Source organism: Acanthaster planci, linkage group LG11, assembly GCF_054643075.1.
Source record: "Acanthaster planci isolate LZ-2023a linkage group LG11, COTS_SCS, whole genome shotgun sequence".
NCBI lineage: Eukaryota > Metazoa > Echinodermata > Asteroidea > Valvatida > Acanthasteridae > Acanthaster > Acanthaster planci.
The window spans coordinates 11351847-11372566 of NC_141787.1; the positions used below are offsets into that span (position 1 = coordinate 11351847).

General features: G+C 40.8%; 4 protein-coding genes across 4 annotated transcripts in view; 2 read left to right on the plus strand and 2 right to left on the minus strand.

Annotated features, from left to right (window-relative positions):
• sptan1 (spectrin alpha, non-erythrocytic 1) overlaps positions 1 to 143 on the minus strand; it is a 51767-nt gene extending 51624 nt beyond the window's left edge. The window contains exon 1 of the mRNA XM_022245323.2: positions 60 to 143. The gene's annotated coding sequence lies outside the window, so the exon portion shown is untranslated. The remainder of the gene's footprint in view (positions 1 to 59) is intronic.
• LOC147797468 (three-prime repair exonuclease 1-like) lies at positions 52 to 2506 on the plus strand. The gene has a single exon (XM_087143078.1). The coding sequence runs from the start codon at positions 471 to 473 to the stop codon at positions 1185 to 1187; it is 717 nt and encodes a 238-aa protein (XP_086999204.1). The 5' UTR covers positions 52 to 470; the 3' UTR covers positions 1188 to 2506.
• Positions 2507 to 3186: 680 nt separating this feature from the next.
• LOC110984809 (three prime repair exonuclease 2-like) lies at positions 3187 to 6342 on the plus strand. Its single transcript, XM_022245340.2, has one exon. It carries the CDS (start codon positions 3568 to 3570, stop codon positions 4321 to 4323), a length of 756 nt encoding a protein of 251 aa, XP_022101032.2. The 5' UTR covers positions 3187 to 3567; the 3' UTR covers positions 4324 to 6342.
• Positions 6343 to 14666: 8324 nt separating this feature from the next.
• LOC110984806 (uncharacterized) overlaps positions 14667 to 20720 on the minus strand; it is a 63831-nt gene continuing 57777 nt past the window's right edge. The window contains exons 46-50 of the mRNA XM_087143082.1: positions 20535 to 20625; positions 20106 to 20152; positions 19507 to 19814; positions 19317 to 19394; positions 14667 to 19091 (exon numbers count right to left, since the gene is read on the minus strand). Of these exons, the coding sequence (XP_086999208.1) occupies positions 19047 to 19091; positions 19317 to 19394; positions 19507 to 19814; positions 20106 to 20152; positions 20535 to 20625 (569 nt within the window). The 3' untranslated portion in view covers positions 14667 to 19046. The remainder of the gene's footprint in view (positions 19092 to 19316; positions 19395 to 19506; positions 19815 to 20105; positions 20153 to 20534; positions 20626 to 20720) is intronic.

Genomic DNA, 20720 nt, shown 5'->3' on the forward strand with positions numbered 1-20720 from the left:
GTGTATTGCAATTGGGGTCTTTGCTGTATGGTCTGAGCGGTCATGGAACGCAAACCTACCTTTGTTGAGAAAATGTGTGGAGATCTGTGGAATGCAGTTATTACCACTGGACACGGTAACGTAACACAGTGGTAAACATTTTAATACATTGGAAGTTCAGTGATAAAGCCCGCTTCTATATTATTATTGAACGAGTAGATATCCACAAAAAGTTCAGTGAATTCAGCTAACCGCAGAAGGACACAATCTGCACGTTAAAAAATAGAGTCAGTCATTCAGTGCAAGTCCGGACAAGTTGGAAGGCTTAGAACGCGTCGGGGTGAAGATAATAAAAGACTCCCCTCATTCCTTGCAGGGAACTTGTTTGTGTTTAGGAAATGCGGACTATTACAGACTTGAACATTTGTCTCTAGCCTACAATCACCGTAGCAATTTGCGTTTCGTTTCCTTCTCATCGAGCAAATATTACCATGGAGCAAACACAATCAGATCCAAATTTCATTAAAACGTTCGTGTTCCTTGATTTGGAAACTACGAGTCTTCTTCCTATGGAACGCCCGAAGATAATGGAAATTTGTCTGGTTGCTGTCCATCGGGAAGCCCTTCTATCAAGCTCACGCAAAGATTTGGCCTCAATATCAGAACAAATACCTCGAGTTGTGGATAAACTCACCCTGTGTGTTTATCCCAACAAGAACGTCTCCGAGAAGTCCTTCCAGCTGACGAAACTCGACAACTTCAACCTTGCACAAAGTTGTAAGAAAATACTTGACGTCAACGCAGCGACGATGCTGACGCTTTTCCTCTCGAGGCAAGAGGGGCCGGTTTGTCTCGTTGCGCATAACGGTGACAAGTTTGACTTCCGAATCCTGCGGACCGAACTTCACAAACTTGAGCAGCGCTTAGGCGAGGACATTCTGTGCGCAGATTCTCTAAAGGCGTACGCAGAGTCCGACGAGCGGACGCAGGAGGATCGGACTGTCACCGTCTCGTACGCCATGGAAGAAATATACAGCAGGACTTTCGGGAGGTCAGTACCAGACGCCCACAACGCCGAGTCTGATGCGATGGCACTGATTCGTATCATGGTGGCCCGAGCTGACATCATGTGTAAATGGATGGATGAAAATGCAATTCCATTTAATGACATCGAACTATACTATATCCCTAGTCCTCACAAAAAGTAAGCTATAAGTCAGGGCTTAAGTCGCACACTCCCTCGCCGAAAAATGAAGGAATAACGAAACAATGAATGTTTTATATTATCCACTTCATAATGGAGTATGTAATCATGCATTTCATTTTCAGTGACAAATATTTGATTGTAAAAAAGGCTATTTTTAAAGAAATTTTGTCTACTAGATATAATTTAAAAGATGACTTGTTATTGCACTTAAAAACAGGAAATGAAATGCTGGTACTGTATGTGTTGCCGAGTTTTCCATTCTCAGCCATGCAGTGGTAGTACATGTGCGTGAATTTTGTGCAATCTACTGGTGTAAATGTGCTAATGTGCAAAAATCTTCCGTGTGTATTTATACTGTAGGATGAACCATGACGAATTCTGAATTTGAAATTTTGTGACTGCTTTCAAACTTGTAACTTTATGAAATCTCGAAAGCTGCAGCACTGATTTTTTTCTTATTTTGCACGTGCTTTTCTTTACAGGATTCCGTCGAATGTCTGATATTTAATATGTGTAATTCTAGTGCACTGTATGTATGATGATTATCAAAGAACGGGAATTTACAAGAGTGTAGTGTATTATACATGTATATTTATCTTTCATTAAATTTCTTTTAGATGTGTACAGTTATTTGTAAAGGTGAAGCTTCACATAATTAGTGAAAATAAGATAAGTTATTTTTATTTTGTTATGTAATTTGTTATGTTTTGGCTCTTTTTCCCTGGTTGTTTTTTACCGTTGAGAAACGGTGTGATTTTCACCCGTGTATGTACATGTATTGGTTTGTCGACCAACTTAGAGCATAAGGGTTGAAATGTAGACAGGCACCGGTGCGGCCAAATATTGTGGACTCAAAACAGATCCAGAATACACTGTAGAACAACGTTTAGAGTTTAGAATTGTGTTTAAACTCAAAGCGCCCTTTTAGAGTGTATCATTAGCACTTTTTTCAATATTTGAATGTGTTAATAGAATTGTATTTCTTTACAATAAAAAGTACTTTTCATTAACATCAGTCAAACATGCCAGCATCAACATAAAAATGTTAAATGTTGATGTTTATAACATTTTTTAACGTTTCAGTTTTTCACTATAGTTCGAACACTAGCCATTTATGAGATGTTTCAAGAATTTTATCATCACCTCTTCACTAACATCTTAATAACAGCTAAACATGTCGAGCGTTGCTATAAATGCATGTTTTGGTAATATATGTATTTCCACATCATGGAAAAACAGGCCTACCTAAATAATATTGAAAAAGGATCAAATAAATTACCGGTATATTTCAAGCAATAAAACTTGTTTAAAATATTTAAAGCATTATTATTCGGATAACTTTAATTTATTCAAATTCAAATTAGGTTTATTATAAAACACCACCAAAGAAGAAGTCCAAGGGCTTATACTCTTCCTGTGCAACTTCGTTTTACCTCAGGACCACCGAGCTTGTCCGAATTGGGGCAGGATAGTAGTCAGCATAATTTGAAGCGATAATTTGAAGCAGTGGGCAACAGCTTAACTATAGTTATGGAATTTATACTGATCTTGTCAGTACACAAGACTTGCTGTAAACCCGATGCACTGACTGTTTTCAATAATCGTGTCTTTTGGCAACATGAATACATACAAACATCTTGTCCGGCAAAATCTTGTCCATTTGATGCACGGATATGGATGTTTTTGTTCTATAACCAAGAGTTCTTATCGATGCAATATAGGCCTATATACCCGTCCCTTAAAATGCAACCAAAAGGTGATGAGTATTAAACCTTTTTCCGGCTCGTATACCGATGGCCAATGTGCTAACAACAGCACCCGCAACGGCTGTTTGAGGTTAGTCAACTAATCTGGTTCCCTAACCATGCAATTGAACTTCACTCATGTCAGGTCAGGTAACATAACTGCTAAAAACGAAAGCTTGTGACCTACAGTACATATACATGTACATGTATTAAAAGTCAGCGTCATCACACGTAAAGGCAGTAAAATAATGAAAAATTGAATCGGAAGTATACGGTCTAAACAAAGAGAAAGGTGATTTTACACATCGTAAAAATTTATGAACATAAATGAAAAAGACGAAAATGGGCTCGAGCAGTTCTCTCGTTTTGGTCATGTGACCGTAGAGGCTAAACAAATAGTGGCTGTTCGATCCTAAAAACTTCCCCTAATAATAATCGGAATTTGTTAGTCTAGGATCCAGACTTTAATAGCCAACTCCCTCTTGGAACAAGGACTACACGACATAGGCTTATAGTGATAGCGGGTCTAGTTTCCGCAACGAATACTGGTTTCGAATTGGTATTCATTTTAGTCACCGCAACATATAGCCTACTCCATTTTATATGAACTGATTTAGCGGTACCTGCTTAATAGCTATGTCGACTGATACAAGAACCATTCAAACGTTCGTCTTTTTTGACTTAGAAACCACGAGCCCGGATCCTGATGACTGCAAAATCACAGAGATCTCCCTCTATGCCATCAATCGCTGGACTCTGGAGGCGCGCGAGGCGAACAGTCGAAAACCACCCCGTATTGCCGACAAGTTAGTCCTGTGCGTGGACCCAGAGAAGGCTGTGTCAGCAGGTGCAGCAGATTTGACGGGCTTGACGCAGCGGTTGCTTCGCCTCAACCAACGAGGTGCTTTTGGGAAAGGGGTCGCCAAGTTGATCAAAAGCTTCTTGGAAATCCAGGCTTCGCCAGTGTGTCTGGTGGCTCACAACGGAGACCGCTTTGATTTCCCCATACTGGCCAGGCATTTCAAGGAGGTTGAGGTGGGTATACCCGAAGAGTCGAATATTCTCTGCGCCTGTACCTTACGGGCATTCGTGAAACTAGAACCAGAATTAAGTGACCGCAAACTGGTCAGACTGTACGGCCGGTACGTCGGAGGTGTCCCTCCAGCTGCCCATAGCGCAGAAGGGGACTGTTTAACATTGCTCCACCTTGTCCATCACAAGGTCAAATCCATACTTCCCTGGATAGACAAAAACGCTATCCGTTTCTCCGAAGATTTTTCTGCAGCCCCAGTGTATGCCAGAGCGATTCGGCGACGGGCCTCAGCCACCGAGAGATCATCTAGATGTGGGGAGATGCCCGATTTGAAGAGGTCCCATACCGAACCAAAGTAGACAGCAGTAGTCGATGGATGAAAATGCCTCAGATCCGACTACGCATTGTTTGGCGTCTGCAAGCAGCTATAAGCTTCCCTCTGTGATGTCCTTGAGCCTTACAACGGCAATGACATTGGTCTAGCTCACTCCATTTTCTCATGCGTCGAAAGAAAACGGCGCTGAAATTAAACTCCCTGTCGGTTCACTGCTGCCAGAAGCGCACTGAACGCATTTAAGACTAGCTCCATTTGCCATGAATTCAAGCCTTGGGAATTTTTTTCAGCGATTTCCTCTTCGTTTGTTCACTCTAAGCCACTTTTAAACTAATTGGCGTTTCTGCATGCAACCCAAGATGTTTAGTATACTTGTATGAATTGCGTTTAGTGTTTTTGTTTGTTGACCGAATGATAATACTTTGTAACAGCAGTGCTTTTTGTTAATAATGATAACTACTTTGAGTTATATGTCGACCTACTCCGATGTATGATCGCACATTAAGATGTATGTAACTTTCAAGAATTTTGCTGTAAGTCACAATTGCTAAACAGTAGCTATAGATAATGGTTTCTTACAGTCAGCATGTTATTTCAGATTTTATTCTAAATGAAGTACAGAGCTATTGTAGGTAAAAAAGAATTTACTGAGTACATGTATTACAATTCCAGGTACCTCCTTTTATAGGCAGTTTTATAATTTTACTCGATATGAAATGTACATTATAAACTTTTCACGGTGAAGGTAGCAAGTTTTAGTTACAGAGGTTTGCGGTATAGCACCGTGCAAAGTTATCTCTTTCTGAGCATGTATGTTTCTGAAAAGGACTGGAGGGCACTCAACGTTTCAGACAGTATGCTCCGTCCGTCATCAGGAGACCACGTTGAACGATGAAGCTGCTTGTCATGTCTTGTGTCTGGAGGCGGTGAGGTGTTGAGAGGACGCTAACTCAGGATCCAACAGCAGAACATGGGATGCTGGCAGATGCACACATGCTCAGAAAGAGATAACCTCGCATGGTGCAACCGCAAAACTCTGTAAATAAATGTACATACACTATGAAATTTGAAAGTCACTGTTTGAAAATCACCACACACAAAAAGGCTTAAAATTGCCATATACCTCATCAGGATCCACCATTGAGGAATCTTTAGACGCTCGTCTACATTTCCTCAGCAACTAAGACCACATCATTCATGAAAACAGTCGAACACAAAGCACCCTTCCAGGAAAAAAAATCTTACCAATTATTTTTTTCACTGAGCATAGTTTAAAAATATATACCTGACATAATTCCACTGGCAGATTTCTGGCATTATGTAAGAAGTGACATATTAATATACATTCCAACTTATCAAGTCTTGTAAGGAGACTTTTTTCTTTATTTTTGATTATTCTTTTTCTTTCAGTTATTTTTGTTATTCATTATCACAAATGAACCAGTGGCCGGTTGTCCACTGATCGGTCAGTTGTTCGTAAGCTTATTACATTTTGTGACACGTGTATGCGGTGCCTTTGTTGCAACATTTCTCACTGAAAGTATTGCTCACCCGGTGAAGTCCCCTCGAGTGAGAAATAGGCTTTGTCCAAGTTTGGTTTAACCCAACAGTTTTTGTTTGTACAGCATGTTTCTAGATAAGCACCTTTTAATTGTGGGCAGTGACTTCATTGCATTTTTGTATTCGTAGTACGGTAAATGTGAACTGAGCTCGTTATCCTGCAAGGGAGCTGATCCTGAATCGGCCTTCCCCTGGTCGTTGTGTTGATCGTTATACAAATCATGTGCAACTACAGCACTTACAGAAAACTTGTAAATACAAGTAGACATTTGGCCTCTCGTCCTTTATGTTCTAGGTGTCACATAATTCGTACAAGATCGTGTTGTTTTTGCTTTGACTGTTAGGTCTATGCCTTCACATGCCCTTCAAGGGACCATGCAATGAATTTCTCTTCGGCGCACTTTTGGTGCTTTGTATACCCCCCTTCCATGTCGATGTGATATATAAATGCCGAAATGCAAAAAATGAACGGAAAGTGTCCGAATCTGCTTGTCACATGCGAGTTTCTTTTCAACTCTGTTGCCCTTTATCGACGCCTTCACAAAGAACTTGTGAAGTGTCCTTTTGAAACCACTCCACGCACGTCCAAAATGCAACTGCGCCACATTGTATTTATACCTCAGATATCACGCACAGGTTCAATGTCTGTATGCAGTTCTGCATGTGACAGGAACGCTGTACCTTTGGCCCTATGATGGTTTCTCGGGAGATGCAAGCAAAAAAGCACTATCTGGGGACGCGCAGCCTGCCGTACCAGGATATGGGTCCATTCGCAAGGGCTTCCTACCTTTTTTGTCAGAAATCATTCCAAGTTTTCACGATACAATTGTGCCTTAGATCAAGTTAAAAAAAACGTATTTACTATTTCCCCCTTTTTTTGAAAGTTAGTCAGTTGCAAGTATTTACTTTTCGATAAACGTATTAACTTTTATTTTTTTCCCAATTTTTTCCTTGTGGTAAAAAAATTCCAGGCGAGTGAAGACGTGAAGCATGATTTTTTTCTTTGCCAATTTTCTCTAGATAAAGTCACCATTTCAGTTCAGTGATGTGCCCCTTGATATTTACAGTAACCAGACCCCTTGAAACCAACAACCCCGTTGAACGCCTTAATACTTAATAAATCAAATAATAGATCAGCAATCCAGTATGATAAATGAGACCCAACATTCTAAAAGTTTATCTTATGTTTGATGTTGGACGATTCCTCTTCCAGTATACTGTTTGTCTGCAGAAATTGTTGGTACTCACGGGCATGGAAAATTGTTAATTTTGAATTCATTTTCTAGATAAGAGCTTACAGATTTGAGCTTAGTTAGTTGGGTCAAAATAAAGTCAGCTTTCAAAATCAGGAAAATGCTGTGCAATTCTTCAAGGTTTTTGAGTAACGCACCGAAAATTTCCAAAGATTTTTGAAGTAGCCTACTTAAGCCGAATGTACCCCTTGGCCCATTGCACTTTTACGATGTTATAACCGAGAATGTTATACACCTTTCGATGGAGGGGAACAATTTAGGACATTTTCTTTCATCAAAGCAAGATTTCCAAGGCAAAGGAAACGGCCTTTCGAGGTATGTAGAGCACGCAAGCTATAATGAAAACCAAGTCCGCCAAAAATGTTCTTCGTAAGAAAGCCTTTGGAAGCAACGCAAACGAAGATAATGAAGGGCATTTCGAGAGACGTTTAAAGCGCGTAATTATTCAAAGCGCTTGGACAAAAACAAACTTAAGAACCGAACTTAATGTAATTATGAAAAACTTTCTAAGCAATGCTTTGACAGAAAGACTGGACAGAAGGGCGTTTCACCAACGTCTGACTTAAATTTCACAGATTCTGAGAAAATGCTCTAAATCCAGTTGTTACGTTTTTCTTGCCAGTTAACCGAAGGTCAATCTTCATCAGTTCTCCCATGGGATATCCGCTCTACCCCTTAAACACAAAAAGCCACCTCTGATTGACCGATGATTGACGTGGGGTTTCTCCGTATTTAAAAGTTAGAAACGACGCACCATTTACTTGCAACATCATTTAGCAAACTTTGCTCCAAGGAGACCACCTGGCAGTCGGATAAGGCTAATTTGAATGGAATGTAAGAGGTCAGAACATAGAAGGCGTAGACGGCCTTGGGTGTGGCCGATCTGGCCTGCGTCCTTCACTGCGCTACAGTCGGTTACTCCTTGACCACTTCTTTGATTTGTGATCTATTAATTTGCAAGGCCATAATTTTTTTCCAGAGCCTTTAGCTCATTGAGTTTTATCTCTTTTTTTTACCCTGGACTGGAAATTTGCAACCTGTACAATGTTTACATACTAACCTATAGTTTTCAATTCGCATAATATTGTACAATGGCTGGACGAGTAACTCCTCAGATCAAGACCAATAATATCTGCATACTGGTATAAATTAATGCAAATGTTACTCTAGCTTAACTGATTTCGGAATCAAGAACTTCAATATATTCTAAAGAGCCTCGCAAGTGCTTTGTTTACAATGAAGTAGGAATTTAAAATCGTTTACGGATATAAGATTGATATTTTTGCTTTTATAAGCTCAAAGGTTGTAGTATATAACAAGATGTGAAGTTTTGATATTACAATGGTCGGAAAATAAACCAGCTGACGCTAGCCAGCCGGACAGGCTACATGCAATTTACAATGTTTACATGCCGGGTACCTGAGTTATGTTGTGTATTTGAGGTGAGCGCAAGGTGGTGCGCATAGAATAGACCCCTCCCTGCAACGCTCTTGCTAATACGTTTGGGTCTGTTGAACATTATCTCATCCATTATTCAATGAACTGCAAAGGATCCTTGATCCAGTTTAATATAGTTTGGCTGTAGGTCCTATATTCAAAACCTTGGACACTTCAAGGTGAAATAAGTTCGCGGTCAGATCCTTATGGTTTTCGTCGAAGTGTTTTGCATTGTCACCAATAATATTCTTGATGGTCTGCGACCCGATCGTTCAACGCCTAAAGTTGAAAGAGGGCACTCATTGTTCGAGGGAAAACGGTACATCATCTTCCCTTTTGCGGACGATTTCTGCCTCCAGAGAGGAAACACCCACAATTGATGACAGAGGTTTTAAGCAAACAACGTGGGGGACCGGCTGTCTGTAGGCCTTATTAGATTTTTGAAGTTCCCGAGTAGTACAATGACTGTTACAGATAACACTAAGAAAAATTTCGATGTTGTAAAAAGGAAATTGTGTAATGTTATTCAAAATACTTCCGCTAATAGGGATGAATGTAAAAGGGTTATGCCGTCCCCTCATCGAGATGTATGCTTTTATTTCATGATCTTTATGATACTCAATTCGACTTGATCGATCATTAACAAAGGTGCCATTATCAAGAGTGCTACTCCTGCCTTTTTGTAAACATCGGTTTATAAACACAACTCGAGTTTTATTCACTTTCTAGTCACAGGCTTACAAATGCCCCTTATTCCAGTGTTGTTGCCTTCTTAGATATCGCACAACTAAACTTACACAGCACAACAAACTGTACTACCGAGTGCTCACACATACAATTTCACTCCAAGAAGGCGCTGTTGCCCAGGACAGCGATGTGGGCTTGCCTATTGCAATTGCCATGGACTATGCACACTAGGCCCCAGAACACGAAAACGTGGCCGGAAAAATCTATTTTAAAACATTACTATTCAGCTTAGGAGTAAAATAAAAATTATTAATTAAGAATAAATGAGATAAAGAACTGATAATGACAGAGCGTCGGGTAACATTTATGCTAGAGTAAAACTAAAGAGTAACTATTAAACGCACTGAAAGTGAACTATTTCGTTATGAAAAACATCGCCCAAATTACCTTCCAAATTTGTGACAAAATCCCATTTGCGGAGAATCTAATAAATGAAATTACACTCCTTACCGCCGGTTTAGGATCCAGGGCACAAGAAACCTTGAAACAGGACGATTAACTCTATCTCATTGAATGAAAGAATTTACATTGGGAAGGAAACGTGCTTGATTAAATGAATGCGGTTTTCGAGACCCTTTCTGAATGCAGGCCAGTAAACAGGCCGAAAACTGCTTGCGTGGGCCAAAACACAATTTGTATGCTCTCAAATTCTCTGCGAAATGGCGCATTTTGTGGTTAAGGCGGGTACAGAGAATACCAGCTTGCGTCTGAGTGAGATTTGGAAGAAATTGGTGCCTAAAAACGGTCTAGTTTACGAGAAGTGAAGGCATCGATATTTCAAAATGGCGAGGGGCTTCAAGACTGCATTTTTAGGGGTGACCTTCCGTGGATATAATAAATATCTTCAGACGTCACCGGTTAATGAATAGAAATTTGAAAAGAAAATGAAAAATCATGAATTGGGCTTTGATTTGACGTGCGTCTCAAATGCCTGAGAAACTCCTGAGTATTTTTCCAGATATTTTGAAGTTTGAATATTTGTCATTATTTACTGGCCTACAACCTATTAAAGAGACTACTCTCTTGCGCCCTCTACTGTCATTCATAGATATTTTTAATGAGTCTGCGGGAACAGGGCGACGTCTTTAAGATACGTATGTAAGGGCGCGTCTATTTTTCCACAAGTCCAAGGCGACAGCAGGAGAGATATTCGACGCTGCAATGGCACAACGCGACGGCTCGCCGGCATGACGCAAACTTGCTTTGCGACGGCACAACGCAACAGCACAACGAGCAAACAAGACGGCATGACGCAAGGCTCGATCGGACGTAAGAGTGCGACACGACGGCAGGATAATACGATGCGATGGCACGACACGACGGCATATATACTGCATAACAGCAACTTAGCATCGGGACAAGCGGCGATTTTATATCACTGTAGTTAAATAACAGATAGGCTGTCGTTGAAAACAACTGCCAATCCGACGACAATAAGTCATGATATGACGTGGCATGTTTTATACTAGACGTAGTAGTAACTTAACACTGCAGGGCCTTGACCTTCAGGGTTAAGTCTTGGCCTTGAGAATCAAAACCTTTGCTCCAACACTGGCTTGTACTCTAACTGAAATGGCATAACTGATGACGTGTCATGTGATTTATAAAACTGGAACATTCCGTGACAACCTATCTTGAATCAAGTTACATTTTGACAATCTGAATTCGCAACATCTTTTTTAAAGGATAGCTACAATAAATTTCTTTTAATGTAAATTAAAGAGCACCTCTCTGTCTCAGTTAACCCGACTTTCAACTTGGTTTCATGATTTTCAAAGAGTGCTTTATTGCCTTTTTGTGTTCACTGCTGGGAGTATTTCCATACCCATGGGCACAAGTGTTATGCTAAAATAAAAAATACTAAGGAGAAGCTGCCAGGGAGGTTTAATGTTGATGGCCATTGTTTCTGCGTATGTGTATTTTTGCTACGTGATGCACTATTGTAGCGTTTTAGTCACTCAGTCTTTACACAGAAAAAACATGCTGTCGGCCTACAGTTAAGTCATTAACCTTTTGTTATCTCCTTAATATGAACAGCGAAAAGCAGCTTCTTTGAAAGGGTCACATGGTTAAGATCGCGGTTTTCAGATCGTTAGTCAGTGGGTTCGAATCCCAGCGGTCGTCTTTTATTTTTCCAACGGTTGCTGTCATTCAGTAGCTATAAGAGACGCTAAATTCACCCGTCAAATACCAACAGTACCTTAGCCTACTGGATAAGCTCTTCTGCTGGGACTGTCCGCGAAGTCCAGGTGAGCGCCTTAGTACAGGTTCGAGACGTATGGGCCGACTCGGCGGCCAGGGCTTAGGGGCTTGTCTCGTTTCCTCCCTTGCATGGTCGCTCGAACCCTTTTTGGGGGTTAAATGGATGGACAGGGAGGAAGTGTGGTGGGCCGGGAACGGCGAGACCCCAGAAGAGTCCTATATGGAAGCCGGTAACTGCGATTCCTTGCGAATTTCAGGAGTCCGTGCGCCTGAATGCTTGGTCAACACCACATAACTTTTGGATTCCCCCCCCCCACCATTTTTTTTTCATTTCCCTGGGCGCAGGACCCACAAGGCAATTTTTCTAGGTTTGAATACAGTGCCGATTTAAATCTTCCTTTATAATCTTTATTTCCTACATTTTTGACAATAAAAGGGATCCCAACCGTGTTCGGGTTTCACTTCTTTTAAGGGATCTCAATATAAAAGCAGTAGCGTATCTAGTTATTGTTCACGGTTCAGATGTAACAGATCGAGGGCTGGCACAGTTGGGCGGAATAAAGTAATCACGTACTTATAATGGACAGTTTTGTTTTTTATAATACTGGGATTCACCCAAGTTGAGAAAGCGCTTATAAGTATCTTTTCTCATGCATAAGTATTCACTTATCTTATTCTCTGTTTCTCCCATCTTCTGCACATTTCGGCAGTCTGTAAGCCAATGCCCAGGCTTCCCGCAAGAAAAGCACAGCTCTGGTTTCTACCGGTAGCTTGAGGTTGGCTGTGAGGGATGTGATCTCTTGCAGCTCGACAGCCTCTTGGTCTTTAGTTTCAGCTTTCTTTGGGCTCTTGATTCGGCTTTCCAGATCTTTTTCTCATCCTCGGAATCTTCTGCAATGGCGTTTGCTTGGTACTCAGTGACTGTTCTCCAAGCCAGCTCCGAGCTGTCTGCTATATTGATCAATTTCATACCTTCTTCAATCTTCTCTTGAGCTTTAATGGTCATCTGGCTTAGCCTTGGTTCTTCTTTTAGCAGAGCATCTGCTTTTTTTCAGTTTCTTCTGAAATCTGGCGTTGGCCTTATACTGCTCTTCATTTCCTTTTTGGTTGAAGGTAATTTTTGTTGCTGATTTGCTGTATTTTAGCGACCTGCACTTCGCTTAGCTTTCGTTTATCTGTTGGTGGAAGGTGTTTAACTTCGAATAAATCAGATTATCCAGCTTGTTCAGCAGAAGGCCTTGTGATTCCTTATCAGACGTGTTAGCTCTTTGTTTCGCTCCATAGCGATCCCGGGAAGGTACATGTCAAAGAAGTGGTCAACCGACTGTAGCGCAGTGAAGGACGCAGGCCAGAACGGCCACACCCAAGGCCGTTTACGCCTTGTATGTTCTGACCTCTTACATTTCATTCAAATTAGCCTTATCCAAACGAAGCTTGTTCAAGCGTTAAGCTGGCAACGTACAGACAAATTTTCTCTGCTACACTTCGTAAAGCAGAGAAATGGGCTTCTCCAGTATGTCTCGTGTCTCACCATGGAGACGGCGTCGATTTCCTCATATTGGCCATTCATTTCAGGGAGGCAGGGGTGGACCTACCCAAAGATTTGAACATGTTCTGCACCTGTACCTTAAAAACATTCAAAGAGGTGAAACCAGAAGCGAGGGATCGAAAGTTGACCACGCTGTACGACCAGTATGTTGGTGGAAGTTCTCCAGCTACCCATAGCGCAGAAGGGGACAGCTCTCCACCTTGTGACTCACACGGTTAACGACATGCTTCCCTGGATTGACAAAATGCTACGCGGTTCTCCCACGAAGGCCCCAACGCACGCCCACGACAAGGAACAGAAGCGATTCGCTGACAGGCCTCAGCCATCGAGAAAAGTCCCAATTTAACAGGTCACGTTCCAAACCCAAATAGACCGCAGTCGAAGATCCAAGTATGCATAGTTTGACATGTTGTTAACGACTTGCATCTTGGATGTTAATGTCCGCGACGTCACCTTGTAACGCGAGCAAAGCTTGGCTTGGTTTGATATTCGTCAACCTTCTTTCTATCTTCGTGATTGCAGAGGTACATTCGATTTCGCGCTCAAATGAATGCCGCCATTATTTAAATCAGCGCACTGTCGGGAAATCTTATACACTGACTTATATTACGAATAAGTGTATGCATCCTCATTGGAATCGAATAAAATTTATGTTAAACTGGGATTTTTTAACAGTCATTCTATTTCGCTCGACAATTAACGAATGCTGATATTACAAATCCATGTACACATCCTCCAAACTGGGTCGGGAACGCCTATATTCAAACCGTATCGAACATACCGGAGACTTCCTGTGTTAATCGCAGGGGATGATCTGTACCATAAATTAATGTAAGGAGATGCCACTATCAAGTGTCCTTGGGCTCATGGCACTAGTGCATTAGTGAATCGGAGCACGCACGCTCCACGAGCGTTGCGCATGTGCCACTCACGGCATGAACATTCAGACTATACAGGCTGTCCACATAGAAAGCATACCGAGGTAGAAATTATTTAAATAAACATTTAATGTCAGATGTGCAGTAACAGGAATGGAGGCCACGTGGAGAGCACAGCACATTAGACTTGTGAGGTAAGGAGCGAAAATAATAAGATTAGATTGATTTAGATGCATTCCTTGTCTTAAAGAATGTGTTCTTAAAGCAAAGGCATTTGGTATTCTGCACACTTGCATGGTGGAGCCTTATTCATCAAACACGCAAACTTGTCACAGTGCCGATTTCAGTACCCTTGACATCAGTCTAGTTTGTTCCTCAAAAGCTGTATACCATTGAAAAGAACACATGCTGCCCTTCAAGAGATATATTTCTTTTCCCCAAATATAAAGCAGTTTTGCCATTACAGTCATTTTTATCTCAGTGTACTTATTACGTGGACACCCTGTATAGGCCGTGTCCGAAACAAGATTCCAGAGCTACGGCTAGGTCTATTGTCTGCGCATCTCTGTTTGATTCCTACATAGTGAAGACTTGGACCTAGCCCTGTATACAACAGAGTCGGATGCTGATCTGAGTCCTGAGTACGCGTCAGAAGGATGCATGTTGACTGTTTCCGAATTGAGTCGTAAGGTGTTAAATGTTTGCTCCAATAATGCACTCAGAAATAAGGAAAAGCAACTGATAAATTTCTTTTGTCTTTTTGCTTCGTTTAATTAACCCATTACCAATGTAAAAGAAATAAGCAAAATATAATGAGAAATAAAGTTTAAGTTTCTGAATAACTTGGTTTGCATATATTATAAAACAATGTTCCTACCTGATTTGAAAATGAAAGCTTCAGAATATTATTGAGCTATGGTTTTTCCTACTCTTAAAAGTATAATTTCTGTCTTAGGTCAAAGTGTTCCATCGTGAATGCACTGAAGAGTCGGCTTAAGACCAAAGCAAGTGGTGTTGTGTTTTGCGTAATTCCAATTCCATTGCTTTTTTAAACATGGGTCAATAAAGCACATCATACATAGATTTCACCGGGTAGACTTGTCGAAAATTCCAAATTTCGATTGACACATGTAATCACCCCTACATGTTTTTATAAAACCCAGTTACATAATGTAAAATTCTCCTGGTAGTTCGAACCAAACGACGACGATCCTTACCGTAGTCATCTGACCTCAAGTTGGTTTGAACTGTGTACTATTCGTGTTATCAGTCGTGATTATTTTTCTCGAGATCTCACGCGGGCTGCATAGAAGCAATGTTTACAGTTTCATCAAACACAATGAAAGTATTAATGAACATACAAAATCAATTCAACAAGGGTAAAGTGAATAGGCCTACTTTGCCCATACCTATGAGACCTTTTGCACCTCATTGTGCCGTAAAATCACGGCAATAGACGAGCTTAAGTGTATTATGCATAATTATTTAACTGCAAGAAAGCAGTGCAAACTAAATGTATATTTTAACCAGTGCACAACACGCAGTTATCAATGATTGAGATTTAAAGGCGCAATGGTGTTAGGTAAAACATACCAAATTTTAATCCACGTGCGTTTTCTGCTTGCTTCCAGTCTTCCGCCTAAAGTCGGCTTTCCGTATATATGCTCGTTAACACTTACGTCAAGTGTTGCGTACCCGTAAAAATCGCTCCAGGGGGATTTTGAGGGGCCGAACGGAACGCACACGTGTGTTATTATAATGGAGTAGATTTTTGTGTCCGTGAAAGTGAAACGCATCATGTACGCGCGCAAAGCACCCAAAGTGCGTACATATGGAAAGGCGCCTGAATGCAAATGATCTCATACGCACGCCTCCGAGTAAAAACACTCATTTTAAACGCCCCAGCTCAATACAGGCGCGTAGCCAGGGACTTTCGACCAGTTTAACACGTATATATATTCTTCATGTCGATTTTGCTTTATCAGCGTCCCGATATTCGCCCATTGCATCTTCGTCCCGTTTAACTTGATTGTTCGACCCCCCTTGTGTCGTCAGTGCCCCGATTTCGCTTCATCAGCGGCCTGAATGCGGTTTAAAAGCCTCTATCTTGTTATCTCGTTAGAGTCTGTAACTCTCCTACCCCTGGGTATACGTTACTTCTTCACCACCCTCAGATCATTTTCATGTCAGAAAAACGACAAAATAATGCTTTGTGCGGTAGGCCTATACAGGATCGGTTCGTTGTGAAATGCACGGTGAAGGCACAGAGTATCTAATTGAGGTGACTGTCGAGATCGTACACGGAGATCTGAGTACTTTAAAAATAAACTATAAAACAACCGATAAAGAGAATTAACAGACTGTTGAAAACATTTAAAACTAAAAAAAAGATACAGATAATTGTTTAAAAATTGCCCTCTGTGTAATTTGTTCCCAATCCAATTAAGTAATATATGTTTTTAACCTATCACCTCTTAAAATACTTACGTTATATTACGTTGCAATAGCGTTAATTGGGTTTACACGGTCATAGACCATTTGCATGCACGTCATTTAAACAACAGTTGTCGTTCCAGTTAGAAAATACATGTAGGATAAAAACCGTCAGTTGAACAGAAACTTATGGCTACTGCACTTGATTTCATGCTTTTGCGAGAGCAGTTTAAACTAACGTTTTGCCATTGACGGAGAGCAACCTTTTAGTGTAACTAACTGACGCAACTAATGCAAAATTGTCTTTGCTAGTTAATCGCATTTTTAAATTCAGTTATGTTATGTCATCTGCATTCGATTGATCCATTATGCGTGCCTCTGAAAAATAAGGGAAACCATCATTCTAAACACAGAAGCTCAACATATCAGACAAAGACATTGGAGTCATTTTTTTGTCAGAAAACCCTGCAACTGAATGTCTAACATGCTATTTCAGATCGTTTATGAAATCGGCACAGCCAGCAAGAGCTTCACTTTTGCCCATGTATTTTCAAGTGACTTAACGCAATACAGCTCAGGTTTTGTGACTCTAAACTCCGATCAAAATGCGGACATCTTGAATGGAGTCTGGTTGAGCTGGGGGAGGATTATTGAGCATATACGATATAAATGAGGGAGAAAGCTTGGTAGTTGGAGCATCAAAGGACCAAGCAATGCATATGCATGTGTTTCAGTTAACTTTATTTTCAATGTTTGTCGTGCCATTTTCAGTGGTGTTTTGGTGCCTTTTCGGATAATATACTTTTTATGAAGAAATGTTGGGATCATAATAACTAAAGTGTCGAATCCTGTCCATCACTGAAGACGAAAACAGAGCTGCGCAAAAGGTGCGTGTCAGAAAAATCTGTGGACCCTTTATAATGCAGCACTTGGCACATCCAGAAAGTAAAAACGTCCAAGCAAATTCCTGTATATAAAATGAACTCTGAGTAAGTTAAGTTTAACTTCTCCTACAACAGGAAGACTAACTACAGAGTAACAAACGAGATTTAACTGATCAACTCTTCAGATACACACGTGACTCATTCAGGATGATTCCGTGACCCGTTAAAAAGCAATCAAAACTTCAAAATATGAAGCATGGCTTCGCTTCACTTGACTGATTATACCGCGCGGTCGTCTCGAGGCTCTGGATCCGAGAATTCATGTGTAGAAGTACTGAACATAATTCAACCTTACGCCTATTTTACCAATTGGTAAGTAGCACTCTGCGTACAGTATAACAGTGTTATAATTCAAAACGGCTGAAATTAATTAATCTGAGTATTAATACAATGGAATCCACAGATTGGTCCATCTCAGGGCGAACCAGTCTCTCAATCACTCACAGGCCTCAGAAAACTTGTCATCACATTGTAGGCCAAATTCTCAGCTGTATAACTCTCTCTCAAAAAATCTCACCCGTCAAGCAAACAAATCTCCGAATTAAAGTTCATTCTTTCCCTTTAAAATGGGTCGCCCGAAAGGGATCATGTCTTCTCGTGCAAACTTGTTGGAACACATCAGCTATATAATTGGCGTTTCCGTTTTACTTACAAAAATTCGCAAGTCTGTTTAAGACTGTTAATGAACCGAAAAATGCATATTTTCATGCGTGCTAAACCTTTCCACGTACGCAAACTGTAATTAAAAAGCGTGCAAAGTCTTCAGCCATATTGTTCTCGCTATTGTGCCCGTTCACAATAATTTCAATTTGTCAAAGTGTTTTAATTAAAATTCGCTCTATAGACGTACTTCTTTATGAGTCTTCCATATGCAATGCAGCTGGATTTATGTTGTATTAACTTCATCGAAACTTTACTGAATCCTCACAGGAAATGTTATCTTAAAATATGTTGTACTTGCAGGACAACCTGTCTGGGTAACATGGATAAAAGAAGCTTTTCGATAAGCTGATTAGGAGAAAAAAAATTAAATTGCAATCTTACTCTTGAAAAAGACATTACAAGACGTCACCGACACTACGAAATAACATTCCCACTAACTTCAGTATTACTCCGTAGAAACCGCTATGTGGCATGGTTTCACATGCAGAGAAACACCCAAGTGTGTGCACGCACATCGTAAACTGCTGTCAACGACTTTTCGTTTCACAAAGTCACAACACTGTTACAGAAATACATATCATTTAACGGTTTATATTGACGGTTTTGAGAGGAATGTACCGGTAATTGTGGGAGTGGAATGAAATGAAACGATTGTAATATTTGTGCGATTACAGAACAAAATTAACACAATTTATTAAATGAGGACAGGTGTTACTTCGTGAAAACGAACATACACCAAGTGACAGTGTACCTGGGTGTTATAGAAACGAAAATCATTCAGTTTTAGTACCTGTGCGAAGCGAACCCAAGCCCACTCAGGTGTTACTTTGTGGTGTCATTAACGAAATGTTCTCAGTTTTAAAGAGGACAGCAGTTCATTTAAATGATTACACACAAAAAATTAAGAAATAGGCCTACTAATGGACTGTAAGGATCCAGACAATGTGATTTTGAAAGTGCCTAGTTAGGAAGGTAAAAACACACGAGCATAATTACACAAAATAAATCGACTGAGATCGGCCCACATTCCTCACATTCACTGAAGTGAAAACAAGGTAGACGTAGCAGTTAGTATGCAGGGTCTAGTTGAGCATCGGATTGCGCACCACTCGACCAGCATGGTTGGCCTGCTGAGATAGAAAGATGACATTATACTGATCGCATTATACTCCTACATTCATTCATGCAGTTCTGGAACAAACTGCCTTAATTAAGGTAATACATGACCATCACAGAGCCAAAGTTCTAGAAGAAAATCTTTTCTGTTACAGTAAACTATTTTGTTCAACGCATAGACTTTTTCCTGTGTGGTTTCTTCAGAAAGTGTAATAGCTAAGCTTTCGATTACTCACAGGAGGGTCCTCACGATGCGGCCCTTTCATTCCTGTCACCATGTAGGGCCGGATAAACTCCCCTCGCACAGGCAAGCCCTTCACAGAAAGAATGAGAGAAAAAATATATACATTTTCAATTTTGAAATAGAGCATTCAATCAACAAGAGTCGTTTCCACAACAAATAAGCCTAAGTGCAAGCTTAAATACCTCCTGCTGGTATGGTGACTGACTCATGATCTGCATTATCCGCTCCAACCTAAACCCCTCCTCGTCATCGATATTTGACTGGCTGAAGCTATCACCAGACCCCCTGCTCTGGTCGTTGTCGAGGATGCCCCGGCGGTTTCTTGGTACTGCCGGCCAGCGACTGTCCCGGGAGGGAGCGAGCAGCTTCCCACGCTGCCTCTGGGCGAGCAGACACGCGCAGGCAAGCATACACACAACCACAAGAAGCAGAATGCAACCGAGGATGATGAACACCGTAGCGATGGTGGGTAAACCGCCAGAGCCGGGCCCTAAATAAGAGGGGTTCACACACATTTCACGAAATCATATAAGACAAAGACAACCTTGGTGATTTCGTCTTGTGAGGTGTGACATGAAATAGCAACGCCAAAGCATTTTTGCTGTGGCAAATGATATTTAAGTTTTTTTGGTGCAAGTGTAATCTTTTAAGTATTATAGTATACATATTTTATGAAATTAATTCGAGTCTTTATTCGTCTGTTCACAGTGAAAACATTCCTAAAATGCCGATTTTTTTTTCAAATAATTCCTCACAATGTGTTTATTTCCAATGAGCTAACCTTGGATTTCAACCTCACACCGGTCCCCGGTATACGACGCTGGACAGCTGAAAGGGAACAAAACAGCATGAACTTTGAAACGCTTAATAATTTGTCTATATTTGCTTCCACTGCTTTACTGTTGATGCTTGGGTTAGGTGCCCGATAATCCACTGTCCAACTCCCATTCGAATTTCTCTGTACGTTTCAAAAATGCACTCCATACCTGCACCGGTTTTTGTCACAAATAATGTACATTATTGTTCGTGGACTTTTGCTTATGTCAGTGCAAACCGCACGCAAGACAGGTCATTGGCAAATATTGTCGAATCATTCATCTAAGAATCTGGTATAAGAGACACTGGTGCTGATGTACATTGAAATACCATGAAAATTATCTTTAGGTTGTTTGTATACCTGCACGTAAATGCTTCTTTATGTTGTTTTTACCTGCACGTAAATGAAACATAAGGGGCGTTTCCAGAAATCTCACAAGTCCCGCCATTCTTGCAGTAGCTTGGCACACAGCCTATTGCCTGGTCTGTCATAAGCAAAACAATCAGAGCAAACGTCTGAATGATACAGAAAAAACTACGGAAGTCCATGTTGTAGAAAAATAGCGGGCTTAAATGCACA